Raw genomic sequence first — 24764 nt, 5'->3', positions numbered from 1 at the left:
GTGTGTGACTGCTAATCCTGCTGTCAAATTACCTAACTCTCAAGCAGCGGGGCACACCTGGGAGGGGTTTCTGGGCTAGATTGTTTTAGGGGGAGACACACCCTAAATCCAGATAATCTGAGGTCAAGAGACCCGCACTACATCCAGATAATCTGAGGTCAGGAGACCCACACTACATCCAGATAATCTGAGGTCAGGAGACCCACACTACATCCAGATAATCTGAGGTCAGGAGACCCACACTACATCCAGATAATCTGAGGTCAGGAGACCCACACTACATCCAGATAATCTGAGGTCAGGAGACCCACACTACATCCAGATAATCTGAGGTCAGGAGACCCACACTACATCCAGATAATCTGAGGTCAAGAGACCCACACTACATCCAGATAATCTGAGGTCAGGAGACCCACACTACATCCAGATAATCTGAGGTCAAGAGACCCACACTACATCCAGATAATCTGAGGTCAGGAGACCCACACTACATCCAGATAATCTGAGGTCAAGAGACCCACACTACATCCAGATAATCTGAGGTCAGGAGACCCACACTACATCCAGATAATCTGAGGTCAAGAGACCCACACTACATCCAGATAATCTGAGGTCAAGAGACCCACACTACATCCAGATAATCTGAGGTCAAGAGACCCACACTACATCCAGATAATCTGAGGTCAGGAGACCCACTTGGAATCTGGGCCACACCATCTGGTAGCAGTCCGAAAGCTTTAGTATTTTGCCTGCTTGCTCTCATTCTTGCCAGCAAGTTCATCTGTCCTGTTCCTAAGACACTCCTCCTCTGGTGTTAGAGCCTGCTTCTTCAGGATTCAACAAAGACGGAAAACTGGAAGCTCTTGAAGACTTCCCCAGAACTCCAGGGACTGAACAATCGCTGAATCCTTGGTCTTTCTGCTGGGAGACAGCCATAGTCGGGCTATATGAACCCTTCTATATGTGTGAGAGAAAGAGAGGGAAAGAACCCTGACTACTAAATGGTGTTCCTAAATCTCTTCCCAGCTCCATATTCAATAGTGTCACATGTGAGCTTGATACAGCCCATGTTGGAAATATATTCACTACAAAAAAAAAAAAATCACCAAATCACCAGAGCTTGAGCTATTATTTTGTGGATCATCCAGATCAGTTGTTTTCAACAGAAGATAACCTTGCCCTTTATGGACTATTTGGTGATGCCTAGAGAGATTTTTTTGCTGACTGTGACTGGGAAGGGAGATGCTGTGGCCATCTAAAGTGAAGTAGAGGGAGCTTTTAAACACCCTGCACTGCCTGTGTTAGGAGATGCAGCTGAGACCCTTGTCTTCCGATACATGCGCCTGAGAGAAGGTCAGCCGTTTACCCCAGTGTGTTTCTCTGTAGTCCTCTTGCGTTTTGTTATTTTTCTAGCATTTTGATATGAATGTGCATTATAATTATTTTTAACAATAAAAGCTGGTTCTTATTGTTCTTTTAATACAGCTTTAAATGTCTAGTCCTGGTTTGTTTCCTCCGCAGCTCAGCACTTTCCTGTAAGAATGTGCCAGCCGTCAGCACTGTCGTTTTCCCTCCATGGCGGGAGCACACCCTTGCAGGTGCCACTGATAAAGGAAGCAAGTTATGTGAGCCCTGTGGTTCAAAGAATCACTCTGGGAAATGAGATAATAGACAACAGTTGGAGATGCTTGCAACAGAGAAGTGTCTACATGTCTCTGCTACTAGTGTCTAGATGAGTCAGCTAATTCTACTAATTATGCTATTTAACAAATAGTTAAATTCTTAGAACATGCAGAACCCCAAATGCCATTTACCCATAGGAATGGAAAATACAAAATTCCTCAATCATAGCATACTCTCTCAAGAGTTATTGGGAAGAGATTTGGAAATGAACAATGTCTTCCTACAGTCATTCCTTTAAGTGCAATACTTAAGAAATTTAGAATCCACATTGAAGTGGTTTTTTTTTAATCTTTTATAAGAAACTGAAAGTTTTTGGATGAGCTGAATCACTGGGTCAAACACTGTTTAATAAAATATCAGGTCGGGCTGGAGAGATGGCTCAGTGGTTAAGAGCATTGCCTGCTCTTCCAAAGGTCCTGAGTTCAATTCCCGGCAACCACATGGTGGCCCACAACCATCTGTAATGAGGTCTGGTGCCCTCTTCTGGCCTGCAGGCATATATACAGACAGAATATTGTATAAATAATAAATAAATAAATATTAAAAAAATAAAATAAAAAAAAATAAAATATCAGGTCATTGCACAACCCTGCTGATCTGGATGTGGCAGAGAGGGAAAGAAGAAAATACACAAAGAAGCCGGGTGTGGGAGGTCTGGACTCTTGGATCGAGAAACCTCAGGTCCCTGGAAGTGCAATGTCTTTATTTATAGAGTTGAACAGAGAGCTGGGTTCCTATATGTAGCTGAACAAGGAGGGATTATCACACACATGTAAACAGGAGGCAGGGTTTAGGGTGTAAAACAAAACAATTTAGTTTCTCTAGGTAGGAGCTGTCTCTCCAGGGGGATCAACCTTCTGGCGACAAAGTCTAGGTGGGGTCTTGTGGTGGGCATTTTTGGTACACACTATCTATCAACAACCACACTCGGACCAGGAAGGAAGGATCATCCATTTCTCTAAACCTACACTGGGGAAGGCTTTGTCATTTCCCATGGGCCTAAGGCTATTGCAACCTCAACATAACTGCCCCCACATCAACTGCACACACTCAATATCAGGCTTTACTCCTTTGGGGCTTCTGACAACACAACCCGCGGCTCTAATAATGAAACACAAACCAAACTACATGACTTAATTTTGAGAACCCTAGTTTTGTATGCTCCTTACAGTTTATCATATAAACTTAAAAGTTATGTTTTTTTTTTTTACAAACCTTAATGTTTTTACAGATCATCTCCATAATTCCTGCATTTAATACGATAATGCTGTTAGGAAAAAATTGCCATTGTCCAACCAAATGGGAAAGATGAGAAAAATCTTAACATAACTGGTTTGTGATTTTGCAGAAGATCTGTGCTGGGACAAAAAAGAATGCTGCTTCCAAATCATGATCTGGACATATTTAGAGAACAGACATTTGGTAGATTACCTCACAAGTGCTTACTGGAGCTCATGTATTGTTTTCACGAACTATCTGACTTCAAAGCCCACAAGGCAGAATGATAAGTTTTAATTGTCCAAGATAAATCTGCATTCACATTGTTCTCCCGTTTATCCTAAACACTGTAATTTTCTGAGATAAATATAGGTCATTTTGACTTACGTGTAGAAATTGACACTATGATTTTTGTTAATATGAGGCCAAATGACCTTCTACATATTCCTCTCGCCAGGGTGCATGCGTGCGCACGCACACAAACAACACCTTCGTGATCTTGGCATTTTGTGTACACTATGGTTTCAAGCATTTTTGTACGTATATGTATACAACTTTTAAAAATTGTGGTTATGTTTATATAGCACGCCCCCGCTGAATTATGTCTTGCTACACTTTTATAGTTTCTATAATACGGTTTTTCTCAGTCTCTGAATAATGTGGTCTCCCTACCCACAGTGGCTTCAAGGTCAGGTATCAGTGGTGGCTTTTACTCCCTTTCTTTCCCAGTTGCCCAAGAAAGTCCATCTGTGAACAGTAGAGGCGGGCATGAGGAGTCACTGCTTCATCCCTGTGCTGCCACCATTTGAGCAGAACTCTGCTGCCGAGCATGCACACGCTGTATTTCACACGAGCCCCCTCCCCAGCTACTATTTTATTCTAGGCCACCAGAAAATTGAAGCCGTTTTTCAGCTCTTTCCGAACATAAGCTCTTTCATGAGGAGAACTCCAGCCCAGTGCCACACACAGTCGGCTCAGCTCTGCTGCCCTGTGCATTCTTCCACCCACAGGAGACGTTCAACGTGACCCTTTCGCCCCCTGGCACGACTTTGTGCCTGTGTGGCAGGGAGGATGAAGTGGGTAAGGACAGGGTTATCTATTGTTCTCCTCTGTTGAGAGTTTGCTTCCTCTACCCCCATCAGCACTGCTGTCTTGACCATTGCAGCAACGGTAGCATTCTGGCGGCAACATGAACTTATCTTCAAGATGACTTCTTCGTAAAATTCTGCTGGAAATTGGCTATAATTCTAGAAAAGTGCTAACCATTACCAATGCGCATTTAACTCTGACAAGCTCTACGTGCTTGCACTTCACAGGCCCCTCTAGACCACTGTGATGGTGTGTGCCCTTAAACTCACGCCAGCCACCTACGTTTAATATTATTTTAGTCAGTAGAATATACTAGGCATGTTTGTGTATTTAGTTTTGACCCTGTTTGGCTTTACTTTTCCCTTTTTAGGGAAAATGGACCTGAGCTCACATATCCGGGTAGGCATTCTACATGCCCTGTGATTTGCTTTTGGCCAGTCCCTATCTGGTTGCTCGATGAAGATGGAAATATAGAAAAGGCACTTAGAATTACTCATGCCAGTTGACATCAATCTTCTCAGAAATATAGCAAGAAAAAAATTAAGTGATAAATGTGAAATATAGCTAGCTATTTGCGAAAAAGTAAGACAAGAAATCAATATGTGAAGATACTATGCTTCCCTCGCCCCAGGCCTCGCCAGTCTGGGGCTGGACAGCTGCTGGCTTCTTGCGCATTCAGTACATCTTACCGGGGTGGCTCCAAGGGTCTTTCAAACAGAGTCGTTCTTGGCAATCAGCCACACAAGAGCTCACCCTTTGTCCTAAATAGATATCATCTCCAATTTTCTGCTGAAGTCTTCAAGTGCTTCAACAATAAGACTTTACAAAGAACGGAGATGTGGGTGATTCATTTGTTCTAGTGATGTTGATTAAAATAACCATGTCTGATTGGCCAAGATAAAATACAAAGCATTGTATTACATAATTCCCCAATCTCTGTTTCCTTCCAAATTGAGCATCACTATTTAAAATACACTCACCTGCTAACTGTGTTCCTCATAGGTTTTCCTTGCCTAGTTCTCTTATCTATGAAATGTGTAGCTGGAGGAATTTCATATGAAACACTTAGGTCCGTGCCAGGCATAACAACTGCTATGCAAGCATTAGATATTATTTTAGTAGTATTGTTATTCTCAGTAATGAGCCTGTACTACAAAGTGAGCTGCTCAATGGAGGACTACTATGTGTACAGACAAACAAAAGTACCAGGCGGTGACCGCACATAGATAATGCCGCCATTTTGTCAGCTAACCTAGGAAACGCATCCCGATGGCTCTACTGCAACCCTATATCCTCTTTTCGACTCCCTGAAATCCATTTTGTTCATTGTTATGGCTCACCTCCATCTTTCATCATGCTAGCCCTTTGCTCAAAATTTCTCCAAAATCAGTCCAATCATAGTAAGATGCGCATGTGATGATCAATAGGTATTTCGTGATTATCACATACTTGGAGCTAAGAAAAAAATATTACTAGGAGATGGACTTTCCATTGCAAAATTCACTTAGTAGAGGGAAAATAAACACGCACGCGTGCATGCACGCACATGTACACACACCCATGCACAAGCATAGATAACTCAGAAGGAGGCAGTAACTGCAGTGATGAAGGAAGATGGCAGGGAACAGAGCTGTAGGACCATGTTCACTGTGAAAGGAGGAAACAAAGCCTGCGATGAAGAAAAGGATGTTGGCCTTACAGGATTTCAAGTAGGTTAAAAGACTTTTCTTTTAAAAGCTGCATCTCCCATTGGTCCCAACACAGTCCATCTCTCCATTCCTATTGGCCCCATTTTCTTGAAAACATACACCTTCAATCTTATCTCTAATTCCTCTTTCCACATAATACTCTGTCAGGATCCTCCACCAGAGAAAAGTCGAGCTCACTCCTCTTCTCCTCTCCCCCGTCCCTCCCCCTCTCCCCTTCCTCTTTTCCCTCCCACTAGTAAAACACAGATAGCCTCCTGTCCCAGGAACCCTTGCTGACTTGAGAGCATTTCAACCAGCAGCACTGCAATAACTTAAAATTGCCTGCCATTTTCACAGTTTCCCAACAAAACCATGGCTACAGTGAGAAAAATACTTTGTAATGTTATTTGATTTATTCCATAGTAGGTGGCAATGTATCAGGCACAGCACAATAAAGATGGCCAAGACTACTTTCTAAGTCTGTTTTACCAATTTTCTCTCTAGTTTATCTGATGTACAATAAATCCATTTTATGAAATTTTAAAAGTTCAAATAACCAGAGGTGAGAACATTCTTGCTTCTGTCAGCAAATTTACTAACAGAAAGTCGGTGGTACCATATGAGAAATCGACCAGCTTGGTAAAAAATTGTAAGAGGAACTGTGAGATAAATCACACATTTGGTGTCTAAGAGGCCGTGAATGAGATTCTTGGACCCGGGAAGCAGCAAGAAAGCAGAATATTGTTCGAAGGAGGAAATGAAGTGAAAATAACTAAATAGACATTTTTGTGAGGATATAACGTATGGAAAGGAAGATATGGGCTGGTGAGGCATCTCAGTGGGTACAGTGCTACCCAAGTGGGAGGACTGGCTTCAGAGTCCCAGGACCCACAGAAAAACCAGATGCCATAGAGCAAGCTGGTACTCCCAGGGCCACTGTGAGAAGAAGTTTGGGCAGAGACAGGAGAATTCAGAAACTTACAGGCCAGCTGGTCTGATATGCATGGCAATGAACAGCTGGACACCTCTCTCAAACAAGATAGAAAATGAGGACCAACACACAAGATGGCACTCCAACCTCTACGCTCAAGTAATAGCATGTGCCCTCGTTCACATACATTAACACACACACACACAGAGAGAGTTTTAAAGAGAGGCTTGTGCACACACTGTAAGTAAGTATGGACCAGATAATGGAAATGAAAGTTTGGGAAGTATTTAGGCATTTCCAGATTCAGCACTTCGCTTATGACTCCCTACTTTTTTTAAAATCAGAATATTCCTAGTTACTCTGTTCTTTTCTTCATCTCTCATTCCCTTCCTTCTAAAGAAACAACAACAACAAACGCGAACAAACAAAAAACCACAAATGCACACTTGCTCACCCGGTACTCAGCAATTGCTCTCTATACTTGGTATTTAAAGCAAGAAGCCAACTGCCTTTTGAGAATCTAGCGTCACAAGTGATTTTCAAGCTTTTAATCGGGGATCCCTAAAAAGAATATTGAAATTGCTCCCTTTCTAACTCTTGGAACATGGGCAGCTCCAGGGCCAGGGTCCTGCCGTGTACACAGTTTCTCCTATACAAGATCCCTCTGTGTTTACGGCTTCTCCAGTACCTGGTTCCCATAGGAAACAATTTCTCCTGCATCCTTCTCTCCAGCAAACTCAAGTACCAAGAGCTCAACCGTTGCAGCAAGAGTGCCTCTCAGGTGCCAGGGGCTTTCAGTGTGCTTCCAGTAGCAGTGCTGAAAAGCCAGCAGCTCCCCGACATTCCCAACTGCTTCCACTGAGACACCATTCTGCCAACAGCTTTCCCCACCCCCCAAAACGGTAGTTTTCCAGAGAATTCCAAGAGGCAAGTGTCCAGTGCAACCTCTTATTTCCAGTACACTGCACCAGTGTGGTATAGCCATGCGTTCTCGGCCACAGAGTCACTGAAATCATGCCATCTCCTTCTCAACCCCAGAGAAAGGAAGTAGGAGTAGTGCCGAGGAGGAAGGTCTTCCTAGGCCTTTCTGTTTCCGCCCTAAAGGTTATGACTACCGTTCCGCTACGCCTGTATTCATGGTCACCATCCCTGCTGTCCGTATCCATGGTCACCATCCCTGCTGTCTGCATCCATGGTCACCATCCCTGCTGTCTGCATCCATGGTCACCATCCCTGCTGTCTGCATCCATGGTCACCATCCCTGCTGTCTGCATCCATGGTCACCATCCCTGCTGTCTGCATCCATGGTCACCATCCCTGCTGTCTGCATCCATGGTCACCATCCCTGCTGTCTGCATCCATGGTCTCCATCCCTGCTGTCTGCATCCATGGTCACCATCCCTGCTGTCTGCATCCATGGTCACCATCCCTGCTGTCTGCATCCATGGTCACCATCCCTGCTGTCTGCATCCATGGTCACCATCCCTGCTGTCTGTATCCATGGTCACCATCCCTGCTATGTCTGTATCCATGGTCACCATCCCTGCTGTCTGCATCCATGGTCACCATCCCTGCTATGTCTGTATCCATGGTCACCATCCCTGCTGTCTGCATCCATGGTCACTATGCCTGCTATGTCTGTATCCATGGTCACCATCCCTGCTGTCCGTATCCATGGTCACCATCCCTGCTGTCTGCATCCATGGTCACTATGCCTGCTATGTCTGTATCCATGGTCACCATCCCTGCTATGTCTGTATCCATGGTCACCATCCCTGCTGTCTGCATCCATGGTCACTATGCCTGCTATGTCTGTATCCTTTCTAACTTCCTTTCACTTTTTCTAGCAACGACCTCCTCATCTCAACCCCTATGTTATGGTTTGAAATCCTTTAAACTTTCTTGTTCAAACAACTATGTGGGTTTTATACCTGGACTTGCTGATGATATTTTTCCCCTTATACTTTTAAATAACTTTCCAGAAATGTAAATAACTGCAAAAGATGAACTCCCAGTTGTTTTGTATTCTGTATACATGCTTACAGTGTTTCTGTCAAAATCTCAGATCTACATATTTCCATCAAACTTAAGTGGAAAAATAAATCACGTGAACTAATTTGCAAACCCGTCCTTAGCCACATATCTATCAATCAAATCAGACTCGTTTCTTTTGTCTAAAATAATGAAGTCCCCCAAACTTTCATTTTCTATCATTTGAATAAACACACTGATACATGTTCTCATGGCTACCATTTAAGCTCTGGGGAGGGAAAAGGGTACACAGATAGGAAGACATACAAAACAGACAGTAAGGGAGACTGCCGACCTTCGCAGGCGTTTGGCAGTACTGCCTCACACTAGTGTGGTTTTTGTTGTTGTTTTCCTTCAGGGAGCTCATCTCCAAAAGTCACACACACCCTGAGCTATCATTTTGCTTGACGCCTGAAGACCGCAACTGGGGACAATGAATTCCAGCCAGACTTGGGCCGGATGGAGGGTGGACCACCCCAAGTAAAGTGAGAAGACAGAAGGCAGAAGAGACACTGGAGAGAAAGCTGCAGACCGCTGAGTCTCAGAAATGTGCCCAGAGAAACGGACGGTGGGAAAATCAATTCCCTCAAAACTGCCCACTCCCTGTGGCCCCTGAAGTCTTCGTGGGACCCAGGGAACACGTGCTGAACATGAAGACAGCTGCATAAAGCCAATAAACCACTCCATCTCCAACAAAGAAAGGCAGGGGATGCTTTTCTCTCAGAACAGACAGGAAAGCAAGAAGAGACAAATGAACAGTGGAAACCAGCAGAAGTATGAATGAGAAGTCAAATCCTCTTTCCCAGAGCGTGTAAGAATGGGAGCCGACAGCGGTGCTCAAAGAGACGGCGCTGTGTCACGGTGAACGGTGACCGTGACTCTCACCAGCTCTTGTGTTTGGATAAGGGTTTTGCTTTCAGGGTTTGTGATTCAAAGGCTCACAAGGGTTAAATCCGCCCTCTACAGTGGCTCTGTTTCTTATTTAAAACAGCAAGTTTTCCTTCAACGGAGTCCTTCAGTGAAATCACACGATTGGGGGAGAGGTGGGGCACCTTAAACAAAAAGCAGAGGGGATGTGGGCAGCTTTTACCATTTGGGTATTAACCAGTTTAGCATGGCTCAGCAGCTATCTTAAGTGTTATGTCAACTATCGTGACATAAGCTAAGGGTGTTGAAATCGAGGATGTGTGTTTTCTGAGAGGAAACGGGTGACAATTTGAAGGGTCGGTTTTTTAACATGAAAAAAAAAAACTCTGTAAGAATTCAGAACAGATTGTCAACCAGCGCTAACGTGTGAGAAGGTTTGTGCAACTGGAGAAAAGTTCAAAACTCTTAAAAATATTTTAAGGAAACTACCATTTTCCTGTTATTTCAGAAATATCTGTAAATGATATTTCTCTTAAAGGAGAAATATGGAGCAAATTAAAGTGTGTTTTGCATGCTACAGCTGTCAGATTTTTATTTACTCATTCATTCTATGAGACTCTGTCATCCTGTGTCAGACAAAAGATGCTCACGCTTCAGAAAGCCTTCTCTTTGGGGAGAGAGCGGACTTCCCGAATTTTCCCACCCAGCTAAAACTTCTTTGGTCAAGATTATCCTTCGATGAGTAAGAATATCCTATCCAGACCAAGAATTAACTATCTTGGCCAAAAGGCCTGTGTGGTGCCTGCACGACTCTGAACTGCTGGGATCTAAAAATGATGATCTTAGGCCAATGAAAAGACAGTGTTAACCTCAAGTCTACAATATTGTTACCCGTACATAAAAATCTGCCATATGCCTCACGTCTGCTTTAAGCACAGGTGTATGTCTTCATCATGGGAGTACAAATAGACTTTAACATGAAGACATAAATGGATTCAAAGGTATCACTTAAAGGTAGAAAAAAAAACCGTAAATACATGAACGGATCTCTGCTGCTCACAAAAAATGTCCTCCGTACTTCTGCTAAGGACAATGGTTACCAAGGTGGGACAAAGTTAACGGTGAGTGTTTTAAATGTCCAAACACTACAAAATTAGCCAGTCTGTCATAGAGAATTAACCAGGAAAGTCTGTAATTATTCTTGTTTTCAGGGAGTGGACACGCACAAGTATATATACATATACGTATATATTACATATTTATAATAGGGAAAGATGGAATCAAATTCAGCAAAAGAAAGATTCCCAGGAAATGAGCAACAAGGAGTCTGCAGTCATGTGATCCAGCCATGCCCACCAGCTCTCAGTCCACTTACTTGAACAATGGTGTTCCACAAACAACACATTTGTATATTCCAGGATCTTTGTGGTGTGTGTATTCTCCTTCAAAGGCACTGATAAAAAACATAAACAGATCATCAAAAAATATTAGCAAAGCTAGTATTACTTCTTACAGAACACATTGGTTTAAAATACATTTCTCTAGTAAATCTTTCCAGAGTTTTTGGCCTTAAAATGAGAACAGACCAAACATATGGAAAGCTGAACCATACTAATATACTTCAAATATATATAGTAAAATGTGCATATAACTACTCCAAACTAGTACAGGCAAATTAAAAATATCAAGCACCTAGTATGTGATACCTAGAATATTTTTCAAATAAAAAAAAAAGCCTGTTGTTTGATCCCCATAAAGAACATTATTACATAAGGTTTCTGCTACTCCACACTGTGCAAGAGGGGACCAGAAAATGTAGCAGGGCCCAAGTCTCCAAGTGGAAGGAGTCTTATTTTTCAGTTTGAAAAGGAATATTGCAGCTTTAAGGGAATATTTTTCTAAGTTAGCAATCTTAGAGGCGAGGAGGTCATTCAGCTAATACAAATCAGCTGTGGTCGCCCAACAAAAACTCTATGTGCTCTACAGCTTGATTTTATTATCCTTTCACCCTCTTTACGAGCTCCAATTTTTTTATAAACAGAATTTTTAAGAATGACCTAATCTCTGGTTGTTTGTGTGCATTAAATCATTTTGCTAGCTGTGCACACAACAGGGTGGGCAGACGTCTTCTGCACTGAGAATCTGGCCACCGCCGGCTCCGGGCATGTAGGCTCACTTGGTCAGAGACTCCACGTCGAGGAGATTCAGAAAATAGTAGGTTCTATGACAGGAAGCGCACGTTGCCTGTTAACAAGGATCCCCTGTGTGGGAAAGAGCTCTTTCAGCTCATGAATGAAAACACTAAGTTACATCATTAATAAATCTGGATCCCAGGTACATTTATAGTTTCGTGCCAAGATCCACGGTATAAATTAGACAACAAAATCATTGGGCCTTGGCAAGTTACTTTTTAGCTGGAATCAGCTGAGAGAGACTTTAATCACTAGAAACAGTCTTGGAAGTGAACAAACTCTTTTTTTTTCCTTCCAGGATGTAGGGCGAACTTCCAAGGACCAAAGCCATGTGAGGGCAGTTATTGAAAATTTTTGACATTCCAACCACAAATGAGCCAATAAATACTTTCTCCACATGTGCTTCAAAAAGAAATTGGAGTGGGGCGGAGAGGAACTAAATCATGCTACCTGCTTCTGCAGCCAAAATGTCTATGCTTACAATGGCCACCTTCACAAATGGCAGCATCCTGGCGTGGCTCCATGTCCCTCATGGGTTTCCTCGCTGTGATGTCTTCCAAAAAAAAAAAAAGTCCCTAAATCGCTATCACTGCCACACATTTTGTTGCAAGCTAAAAACGGGCCCTTAACAAAAGCTCCGTGACTTTTATAAGATAGAACGCTCACTCAGTGGAGAAAAGTGGAGAAAAGCAGAGACAAAACTCAGTCTTCTCCTAAACAATGTCCCATTTCCAACCTCCTCAAAGACAGCCATCTGCAGGCTTGGCCTTAGTCGGTTTGTCTAGGATTCTTTAGCTAACCAGAAGAAGAGTCCAAGGAGGAGGGAGCCACGCTGCTCTTGCCTCGCTGGTTTTTATTAAGCATGCTTACCTTTCAGTTCCTTTCTCCTGAGTGACATGATACTGCAGGGGTGTCAGCCGCTTCCTCAGTTCCTCCTGGGAAAAGGCCACCTTACAGTTCTTTTTATCCCGACATGACCCTGAAACGAGAGGATGGGGAGAAAGAGCCGTTTTAGCCTGAATCCTAAAGAATTGCTTCAGCTGGTCGCCACAGCACAGCCTCTACGGTCACTTGTCCATGACCAAACCAGTCCCTAACAGACTACAAAACCCTACCTGAGCTGCAGCTGGTCTCCAAGTTCAAAAAGAATGCCCCTTGAGATCCAACTGATTTCTCTAGAATAGCAACGAGGTGTCAGAGCCAAGGTCTCTGCAATGTGGAACTAAAAACTCACTGGACATTTGTGTCCAGGATGATGGACATCCTCTATGCCACCTGATACTGTGAAACCACTTTTTAAAAGATAACTTCAATATCATGCATGTATTTGTAAGTGTTCACTGTGTGTGTGTGTGTGTATGTGTACATATAATGGTATATAAAGATCCATTCGATAATTTTGTAACTTGGTAGACATCACCATTCCATTGTCATCCAAGATGACTTAATCACCACCCTATTTATTTTCCTGAGGACCCTAAAGATATATTTTTTTTCCACAGTAGGAATTGCTGTTTTCTTTGAGTCTGTCAGATACTCCGCTGGGTTCTATGCAGTCTTTCAAAATGCACGCTTTTCTAAAGACCATATCTTACCATGTTAGCAAGAAACTTCCAGTAGACTTCAGGAGAAGGGAGATTCGAGAATTCCAGAGATGGGGGTGAGGGAGAGAAGAAGGAGGAAAGACAAGACAGACAAATGGAAGAGCCAGGGTGGTCTCAGAGTAGGCTCATGCTGTCCTGCAGCTCAGCTGGGAGGGTGTCACCCATGGGGGACCCGAATGTGACTAGAAGCAAGGGTGGCTTTTAGCTCGATGTGTGCAGACTGCCGTAAACGTTCAGAGGACTCCTATTTATGCGTAGTGTCTTCACGTTAGCCTTCTTAGTGGCCTGAGCACTCACTTCAATTCCTTTTTTTTTAAATGTTTATTTATTTATTATGTATACAATATTCTGTCCGTGTGTGTGTCTGCAGGTCAGAAGAGGGCACTAGACCTCATTACAGATGGTTGTGAGCCACCATGTGGTTGCTGGGAATTGAACTCAGGACCTTTGGAAGAGCAGGCCATTCTCTTAACCACTGAGCCATCTCTCCAGCCCCTCAACTCCTTTTGATTCAGCAGTGGGAATGTGTCCCAACGTTACTTCTAAGGTGCCTCACGTAGAACATGAGATTACTGAGTTAAACCCAAAGATTACCTAACCGGTTTCCCTGATTGTGGGGTTGAAGAAGGGCTGTCAGCTTCCAGGGGGGGGGGGGGGTTCCTAGACAGATGGCTGGTTTTACAACAGCAAACAGGGAGTGGGGAAGGAGCAAACTGGAGCCAAACAGAATACAAACTCCAAACTCCACTTCTGCTGGCCTCCCTGGCCCTTTGTTGGTCTCTCGAAAGAGGCCCCAAGAGCCTCTGGCACGTTGAGCATGGGCTGAGGGTCTCCCATCTCGCTGAACCCCAGTTAACAACGGGCTCGTCCTGGTGTGAGAATCCCTACTGTTGTCCAGGGCACAGACAGAAATGTCTCCCTGGCTAGTATGTTCAGCCTGAATGTAGCAAGGCTTTTTCTCAAAACCTCAGGGCCCTGAGACTGGTGAGTTTCTGTTAGCCTCCCTCTAGACTTCTCAAAAGTTATTTTGCTTTTTTTATTTATTTGCTTGTTAGAAGAGTATCTTTGTTAATTTTCTCAAGAAGTTCATTAATTACTAACTTAGTGTGACAAATTATCATGGTTAAAATTATTAGTTCCAATGGGCTTGATAATTATGCTACGAACAATTAGAATTAAGCAAATCTGTCCAAAATATTTTGGGTTACTCTATGTTCATTCATACAAAAAGATCAATTGTGCTCCCAAAGTTGTGAGGGCTGGGCCAGCCATCTGTGTGTCATTTAGAACAAGAGAAGCAACCGCAGGTTTAAATTACATGGTATTGGATTGCAATTCCCTAACATTGGATGCTTTTCTGCTTTTTTACCTTGAGTCGTTTACCAAGGAGTGTTCATAAAAAGTCGCTTCAAGCACAGATGCTCAAGAGTCTCTTAGGCAAAGATGTTTCTCTCTTTTTCATTCCACCTCTCTCTCAAAAAATAAAAATCTCTTTTCTGAAGGAAGAGAGTAAGACTGTCGCTCGGTGCTGCCGAGCCGGCCATGTCTTTGTGGAGGGGAAAGGTAAAACGGAGAACATCTGATGGAGGTAAACAACGCAAACATGAAAGCTCTCCCGGTGAACGGAGAGTACAGAAGAGACCTTAGTTCATAGATTAGAAATTACTTTTGATCTAAACATTCTTAAGAACAGATTGTTTTCCACTACGAGCCGTCTCATTAGCTGTGCCACAGAGCCCCCGTCTTAATGGTGAACTGTGAACGGGCCCCGCTGGCCTCTTTGTCATTCTCCTTCTTATTTGGAGGAAAAGCTTTCCTTCCAGCTCCTTTGTTCGTCTTTCAGGACCCACCAAAGCCGTATTCACACAAATTTCAGAGGAATTCGCCCTGTGTCACAGCCTACAAATTATTTGGTTTTGGTGCGCTTAAAGGTCATCTTACAAATTAGCAAAATTTTCCTCCATCCTGGCTTTTCAACCTTAAATATAAATGCTGTTTCCTAACTGTAAGTGAGGTTCATTCTCCGGGAAATGCCAGTGATTATTTAAAGTGGTCAAACTTCACACGTTTTTATTCTTTGGCCATACTGTGTTCTCCAAATAACTAGGTTTTTAAAGGATGCCCAGGAGCGAAAGGAAGACATACACATAAGAAACAGTTACTGCGATTTTTGCATTAAACAAGAGGTCTCACCACACAGTGCAATAATAATATACTTCTTGGACAACTGAAAGCTGTGCGAATGTATTCATTCTTCTGGCATAACCAGAGCTTGGCAGGCCAGAGAGAAGCCTCACTTCTGTCCCCAAGTCCGCCATTTCATCTGGAAATCCTCGAGTATTCATTGGGCGGTTTCCCTCCACTATCTTCACTTAGGAACTGTAATTTTCTTATTACACAGGGTAATTTTACATTAGTGTTATAGGACATCTGTTCAATGGCTTCTGAATTGGCTTAGAAGTATGCAACAGAGAGAGGTATCCCTTTCTCTAAACATATAATAACATTACTTTGAAGGCCTAAGTTGGTATATACACACATGCAACACGGTACATCTGAGGGAATATTACCCCTGGCATCCAATCATAACCCATTCTCTGCGGTGTGGTTTTATGTGACTCAGATCTATCTTGAACCCAACCCAAAGGTATTTAAATGCTGGAATATGCCGGTATCTTTTTTATTTATATCAAGGCCTTGCCTACGCTGCTGCTAAAGAGAGTTGTGTGGAAACTCCAGTAGGGAGGTCTTCTCTTCATACACACAAGAGCTCACTCTTGAGAGCTGGAGGCTCAGACCTGCAACCCCAAGGCTTTGTCACCTCCCACACACTTCTGAAAAGGAGAACTTGCACGCTGGTAGTGCCTGCTTCCAACTGTGACCTGGGGTGGGTGTTGCATCAGATTTGTGCCTGTAAGGGTGGCGACAACGGACTCAGTAGGGCCCAGGTGCAAAACTCACAAAAGATACTGAAGCCAACAGTCCAGCCTAAAAGGCAGCAGCTCAGATGTCTCTGCCTGCAGCATCCTACTGGTGATTATTCTCTGTGAGTATTCTCTCAGAAAAGTCCTTTTCTAACAAATTATTTTAAAAAAAATAAGAAAAAAGGAAGTGAGGCGGGGAAACAGAACTAAAAATTCAGTTCTACTCTATCCCATGTGCATCTCTAGACATAACATTTTAGAAGGTAGAATCATACCCATTTTACAGACACAAAAACTGAGGCCCAGAGAGTTGGTTATAACATAACTTACTAAGGAGACAGGCCTATTCCCATCAGTAAAAAAAAAAAAAAAAAACTATGCTATAACTTTCTTCTCAAATTACACAGAAAATTTCAATAAAAAAACAATACCTTTAAAACAAACAGTCCCCACTAACAAGACAATAAGTGGAGGAGAGCAGTAGTAGGGTGCGTAAGAAAGTGAAGACACAAGTCCCCTGGCCCTGAGGACACACACACACCCTGGCCCTGAGGACACACACACCCTGGCCCTGAGGACACACACACCCTGGCCCTGAGGACACACACACCCTGGCCCTGAGGACACACACACCCTGGCCCTGAGGACACACACCCCCTGGCCCTGACACACACACCCTGGCCCTGACGACACACACACCCTGGCCCTGAGGACACACACACCCTGGCCCTGACACACACACCCTGGCCCTGACGACACACACCCTGACGACACACACACACCCTGGCCCTGACGACACACACACCCTGGCCCTGAGGACACACACACACCCTGGCCCTGAGGACACACACCCTGACGACACACACACACCCTGGCCCTGAGGACACACACCCTGACGACACACACACACCCTGACGACACACACACACCCTGACGACACACACACACCCTGGCCCTGAGGACACACACCCTGACGACACACACACACCCTGGCCCTGAGGACACACACACCCTGGCCCTGAGGACACACACCCTGACGACACACACACACCCTGACGACACACACACACCCTGACGACACACACACACCCTGACGACACACACACACACACCCTGACGACACACACACCCTGGCCCTGAGGACACACACACCCTGGCCCTGAGGACACACACACCCTGGCCCTGAGGACACACACACACCCTGGCCCTGAGGACACACACCCCCTGGCCCTGAGGACACACACACCCTGGCCCTGAGGACACACACACACCCTGGCCCTGAGGACACACACCCCCTGGCCCTGAGGACACACACCTGGCCCTGACGACACACACACACCCTGACGACACACACACACCCTGGCCCTGACAACACACACACCCTGAGGACACACACACCCTGGCCCTGACAACACACACACCCTGACGACACACACACACCCTGACGACACACACACACCCTGACGACACACACACACCCTGGCCCTGACGACACACACACCCTGGCCCTGACGACACACACACCCTGGCCCTGACAACACACACCCTGAGGACACACACACACCCTGACGACACACACACACCCTGACGACACACACACACCCTGACGACACACACACACCCTGGCCCTGACGACACACACACCCTGGCCCTGACGACACACACACCCTGGCCCTGACGACACACACCCTGACGACACACACACCCTGGCCCTGACAACACACACACCCTGGCCCTGAGGACACACACACCCTGGCCCTGACAACACACACACCCTGAGGACACACACACCCTGGCCCTGACAACACACACCCTGAGGACACACACACCCTGACGACACACACACCCCCTGGCCCTGACGACACACAACCCCTGGCCCTGAGGACACACACCCTGAGGACACACACACCCTGAGGACACACACACACCCTGGCCCTGACAACACACACCCTGAGGACACACACACCCTGACAACACACACACCCTGGCCCTGACGACACACACACCCTGACAACACACACACCCTGGCCCTGACGACACACACACCCTGACAACACACACACCCTGGCCCTGACGACACACACACCCTGGCCCTGACAACACACACACCCCCTGGCCCTGACGACACACACACCCTGGCCCTGACAACACACACACCCCCTGGCCCTGACGACACACACACACCCTGGCCCTGACAACACACACCCTGGCCCTGACCACACACACACCCTGGCCCTGACAACACACACACACCCTGGCCCTGACAACACACACCCTGGCCCTGACCACACACACACCCTGGCCCTGAGGACACACCCCCTGACGACACACACACACCCTGACGACACACACACCCTGGCCCTGACGACACACACCCCCTGGCCCTGACAACACACCCCCTGGCCTTGACGACACACACACCTGGCCCTGACAACACACACACCCTGACCCGCCTCTGCTTTCCCCATGTCTGTTCCTTCAGCACAGGACCAGTGACAAGCTCAGACAAGATTGTCAGTGCACCCACAAAGTCCTGAAGGCCCTCAGTGCCCGGTAAGGAGGAGGTCAGGTCTGTTTCCTACACACTTAGAGCCCGCTGGAGTGAGACTTTTTCTATCTCAGAGAGAAAAATAAAAAAAAAAACCAAACCGAAGGATCTCAGAATTCTAATTTCTGCTCTAGGACTAAGGGAAAAGAATGAAAATATTAACTATCTTCCCAAAATAATAAATAAGAGACGAGTATCTTGTTTTGGTTTAACTTCATTAAGGTAAAACAGTAAAGTCTGTGCAGAAATACCTCGCTGCCCTGTTTACAGGTGGCAGAAAAGAAACGCATGTGAATTTTTACTATGAACTTTACTTCCCAAGTACACATTAGTCTGTCATGTCAGACAGCTATTTCATTCCAGGCTTAGTAGTGTTAGACTTTCTAAGTGGAAGATTATAAAACTAAACGTAGACCACTTTTAGAGTCAAATGTAGATATATACCACAAACAATGTTTGTTCTCTTTTTTTTTTTTTACAACTCTAGGAATTCGATAAAGGCCTTGAGAACAAAATTTCAAGTTACAGAGGGGAAGGGTGGCTGTCTACAGACACACCCTCCATTCTAACTTCTCCCTCAGGGTAAACGCAGAGAAAGCATCCCTGATGCTGTTACATAAACCAAAGTATCAGGATGCAAACCAAAGCATCAGGATGCAAACCAAAGCATCAGGATGCAGACCAAAGCATCAGGATGCAAACCAAAGCATCAGGATGTAAATGAAAGCATCAGTGATGGAGGAAGGTCATTGGCTAATAAAGGAACTGCCTTGGCCCATTTTATTGGTTAGGACATAGGTAGGTGGAGTAAACAGAACAGAATGCCGGGAGGAAGAGGAAGTGAGCTCAGACTCCACATCTCTCCTCTCGGGAACAGACGCCTCAGAGAGAGACACCATGCCTCGCTCCCGGGCAGACACACGCGATGAAGCAAGCCGCTAGGTTAGACATGCTGAATCTTTCCCAGTAAGACCGGTGCTCACAGATTATTAGAGATGGGTTGATCGGGATGTGAGAATTAGCCTATAAGGGCTAGAGCTAAAGGGCCAAGCAGTGTTTAAATGAATACGGTTTGTGTGTTGTTATTTCGGGCATAAGCTAGCCAGGCGGCTGGGGTGTTGGGGACGCAGCCCCGCCGCCCATATTACTACAAATGGCGCCCACGTGAACAACTGTATCCACTGAAAGCCTGAGAAAGCTTGGGAAAGAGTAAAGCATGTTATCTTGATTGTGACAATTTCTCTGGTCTACTTTGCTTGCTAGAGGCAAGCAAGCGCCTCATCTAAGAGAGGCTTCCTGACTCAGCTTTAGCTGCAAAACCCTGCGGCTTATTAAGAGGTCCTGCCACAAAACACTTAAACAGTGTTGATGAAAAGCTGAACGCATGCTTTTCGGTTTTCAGCCATAGCAGGAAAAAAAGCTGCGCTGTTTAAAAATGCCGGCTTTCTGGGCCATCCTGCCAGGGCAAACTCTGACTGTTTGAGGCAGGAGGGCCGGCTACCGAGAGAGGACTTGAGTGTTGTCTGTTGTAGCTCGCTGGCTGGCAGGGACCTTGAAATGCCATAGAGTTGTGGCTATAAACATGGCTACAGCCAGTACCTCAGCCATGAGGCTGGAAAGCTAAGGAATGGGCTACATCTAGCCCGCAAAGCCACGGCTTTAGTCCTACTGATATTGCTTGGTAAATTAAAGGCTCTTGTGGTCAGAAAAAGAGAGATATACAGTAAAGAGAGATTCAAAGACAAAGAAAATTTCTAAATGGTTTACTGTGTGTTAAAAATATATGCAAGCTAAAAGTTGAAGTTCTTAAAGTAAAAAAGAAAAGGAAGAGAGTTGTTGTGTGTGATAGTACACACCTTTAATCCCAACACTTGGAAGGCAGAGGGAGATTGAACTCTGTGACTTCAAGGCGTGGTAGCACACGCCTTTAATCCCAGTGCCTAAAAGGCAGAGACAAACAGATCTCTGTGAGTTCAAGGTGTAGTAGCAAACACCTTTAATCCCAATGCCTGGGAGGCAAAGACAAGCGGATCTCTGAGAGTTCAAAGACAGCCTGGTCTACAGAATTATTCCAGGTCAACGATATACGCTCAAAAAGCAAAAAGTTAACCTAGGAATGTCACAGCTTAGATTCTTAAGTGCCTAGTGATTTAAAGGCGCAAATCAAAAGTGCTCCTGGATGGTAAAAAATTGCAGATTCACAATAGGACAGATTCAGACCACTAAATGAGTCACACTGTTGGATGAATGTACGTAGGCTTGGGAGAGAGAAAAAAAAGAATATAGAAAATAAAGTTAATGTTAAAAAAAAAGGTAAAGTCTTTAAAGAGACAGAATAAAGTAAAGTGATGGAGTAAAAATAAGCCACATAAAAATGGAAAATTCACAGAGAGTCTGGATTATGTACATTGTGTTTTCTTTAAAATTTTTGACTGTGAAGGAGCTAAGTACACAGAGACATTTCATTATATGGGCTGCCAAGTGGAACCAGAACGGATATCATGAGGGTATGATTTCAGAATTTGGATCTAAGGATATGATACTTTGGAAAAGAGATTCTTCTTTTGTTTTCACAGAGGATCAGACCTTGTGGATTGCGTTTATCCCGATATGGTATGATAGACCACGCCCTCCTGAAGGGTTGGTGTGAACACCTTCAGAAAATTGCTTCGCTCAACTGCCAACTGAGATGAAACTAGCACACAGGTTATACCATGAAAGACCTAATTAACGACGCCCCCATTCAGCAGGAAGCAGTTTGGAGAGAAAAAACTGCATCCCTGTTCCCAAATATGGTTTATAAATGTTCTTTTACATTTAAAGGGGGATATGATATAGATGTGAATAATTTGCATTAGTATAGATTTTGCTTTATTAATAGAGATTTAAGGTCAATTTTGTTATATGTATAAGTGTTTCTGATTTTGATTAAGGTATTGTGATTGTGTAGTTCATTTAAATGTGTACTGTATAATTAAGAAATATAGGTTGTTAATGGATAATCATCGATAATAGTAAAGCTTGTAGTCATGTTAGTTAGATTTTCTAGATGTACATAGATATATTTTAGATAGGCATTCTTCATATTTTTCAAAGATTATAGAATATGGCATTTTAAATGTTTTAATAACTTAGGACTTTTCATGACAATGAGACACTCTGCTCCTGGCAGCACCAATCTACTTCAAGAGGAAGATGGGCATCGAAGAGGCTCGTTATGGAGTTTGATAGCCATTTGGGCAAGAAACTGCTCTTGCCTGGACTATTGCATAAACTGGACACAGAGAACCCACAGAGAGAGGACTACTGAACTTGCCTAAGGTGAGATGATCTTTCGGGGTTCCTGATTCATGAAAGAGTCTGCGAGACATTCTGCAGGATACAACAGATAGTGACTGAACTGACTTTGAATTTTCCTGCTTTATGGAAATGTCTGCTGGATACCATGGGCCTGAATGCTGAAGATGGATGCCCCAACGGTACAGAGGAACTTTGGGTGACTGTCCAGGCAGCGAGATGTCTCTGTCATTTCTAGAGTTTTAAAAGTTGCTTTTTTCTTGTTTGCTTAGATAGTATTGTATCTTTCTGGAGTCTTTGATTGAGTTAAGAATAGTTAGTTATAGTTATAGTTTTCCTTAGTTATAATAAAGATTATTGTAATTTTTACTTGATAACTGTTTTGTTATATGTAATTTTGCTATGTTAAAGTTAAAGCCTTCTTTTTTTTTTTGTTTAAACAGAAAAAGGGGAAATGATGGAGGAAGGTCATTGGCTAATAAAGGAACTGCCTTGGCCCATTTTATTGGTTAGGACATAGGTAGGTGGAGTAAACAGAACAGAATGCCGGGAGGAAGAGGAAGTGAGCTCAGACTCCACATCTCTCCTCTCGGGAGCAGACGCCTCAGAGAGACTCCATGCCCCAGCTCCGACCCAGGATGGACTTAGGCTAGAATCTTCCCGGTAAGACCGGTGCTCACAGATTATTAGAGATGGGTTGATCAGGATATCAGAATTATCCAGTAAGGGCTAGAGCTAAAGGGCCAAGCAGTGATTAAAAGAATACAGTGTCCGTGTAATTATTTCGGGGCAAAACCCCGCCGCTCCTATTACAACAATGCCTCGCTCCCATGCAGACACACGCAATGAAGCAATCCGCCAGGTTAGACATGCTGAATCTTTCCCAGTAAGACCGGTGCTCACAGATTATTAGAGATGGGTTGATCAGGATGTGAGAATTAGCCTGTAAGGGCTAGAGCTAAAGGGCCAAGCAGTGTTTAAATGAATACAGTTTGTGTGTTGTTATTTCGGGCATAAGCTAACCAGGCGGCTGGGGTGTTGGGGACGCAGCCCCGCCGCCCATATTACTACACATCAGTATGTGCCTTGGGACGGGCCTCCAGCTTCCACAGAACCAGGTCAGCACCGCTTTCCTGTGCAGCACTGGCCTAAGACCACTTACTTTTTTCTTTACTGAATCAATGCTGTTCTGCCGGCTACGGGTGTGAACTACTGCAGCAGCCAACTCTATCCGCCGACCGCTCCAGCCTTTACTCTGAGAGCCTACTACACACCGCCATTGTGCTATGTACCCTGCCTAGAGCCAAAGACAAAAGGAGACCTTCTGTCTCAGGCCTCCCACTGGGGCAGAGGTAAGAAGTGCAGAGCCCAACAAATGCAAGGAAGTCTACTGTGCAGTCTTTCAGAAGGTGGGGAGTACCCAAAAAAGAAAAGAAGCCTGGAGCAAGGCCAGGGCCACAAGGCCTGTGGAGTAGGAGGGTTGGGCTGTCTCACTACAGTGATATTTGGGCAGAGCCCTGGGGATGGAGAGGAAGCTGGCAGTGCTGATGTCTCGAGAATGTTCCAAGCACATAGAGATGGCCAGGCAAGTGGAGAAGACAAGGTGCTGCTCACACGTGAGTGACAGAGGAAGACGGCTTGAACGCAAGCAGGACTGAATGCAGTGCACACAGGTAAGTCGCAAGCCCTGAAGCCAAGGAACTTGATTACTCTACATATTGTAATAGAACTCCAGGGGACTCTCAGATACAAACTCTGTACAACTATTTAGTGGATGCCTTCAGTGAGTTGAGCCTTGAAATGAGCATTGAGAAGTTCAGAGGACATCAGGGAAATTTCCAACTCCTAAAACAGCACAGCCTAAGGTGTTTAGGGAAGACGCTGCAGATCTCTGTGTAAAGGGGTGAACACACACTTCTCTCCTTGAGACCAGCCATCTCTGGCTCTCACCGCAGCATGGGAAGCACAAATATTCACAAAACCAACGGGCAAGGTCAGGGGCCGGGGAAGGTGCAGTAGGGAAGAAAACACCACGGCAGCAACTGAGAGATGGGTGGGAGTCAGCGTGTGTAAGCCCAGGCTGTAAGCGTCCGCCCTGATGAAAACTCAGAAGATGGGGTTCTCATAGCCGCATCAGATAAGTTTGGGAAGTCACCATTTCACCAAACAGGAAAAGGTGTAGAGATTCAGATTCAAGAAGGCAGAACTTTGGGATCTGAGAAACGAAGTAATTTTAAAACCAAGGAGGGAAATGTGAGAATATTTTGTGTTTCTTATTGTATGCTGATAGGAGCAAAAGTCCGGCCAGAGGCCAGTGTCAGCTGTAAGGAGAATTAAGATGACTGCAAATCCTCGCCATGACAGCCAAGCCTTGTTCAAGTGGCTGCATGGTTCTCTTGAGAAGATGATGAAGGGGTTCTTAGCCTTTCAATCATCCCGATTGCAACCATCACTAAAAATGCTGAATGAGTGTGAGACAAAACCACCTTTTGAATATCTAGACTTACTGAGGCATTGGAACTTTTTAATTGTTGAGCTCACAGATAGCCGTCAACTCACCAGCATCAGTTAAATACCCCAAAGAACTAGAAAATACTTTATCAACTCCTCAAAACTTAAAGCGAACGCTGGGAGCAGTGATATTCACGTTACTGTGGACCGTGAAGTTCAGGGTTTAGGAAAATATGTAAAG

General features: G+C 44.7%; 1 protein-coding gene across 2 annotated transcripts in view; it reads right to left on the bottom strand.

The window, feature by feature from the left end:
• The window catches only part of Msrb3 (methionine sulfoxide reductase B3), a 123373-nt gene that overhangs the window by 62435 nt on the left and 36174 nt on the right, over positions 1-24764 (bottom strand). For both annotated transcript variants that reach the window (XM_075954100.1, XM_075954099.1), the window contains 2 exons: positions 12570-12678; positions 10883-10960 (listed from right to left, as the gene is read on the bottom strand). In XM_075954100.1, coding sequence (XP_075810215.1) covers positions 10883-10960; positions 12570-12678 — 187 coding nt within the window. The remainder of the gene's footprint in view (positions 1-10882; positions 10961-12569; positions 12679-24764) is intronic.

Source organism: Microtus pennsylvanicus, chromosome 20 (genome assembly GCF_037038515.1).
Source record: "Microtus pennsylvanicus isolate mMicPen1 chromosome 20, mMicPen1.hap1, whole genome shotgun sequence".
Classification (NCBI taxonomy): Eukaryota; Metazoa; Chordata; class Mammalia; order Rodentia; family Cricetidae; genus Microtus; species Microtus pennsylvanicus.
This window is presented reverse-complemented; position numbering and strand designations above follow the sequence as displayed.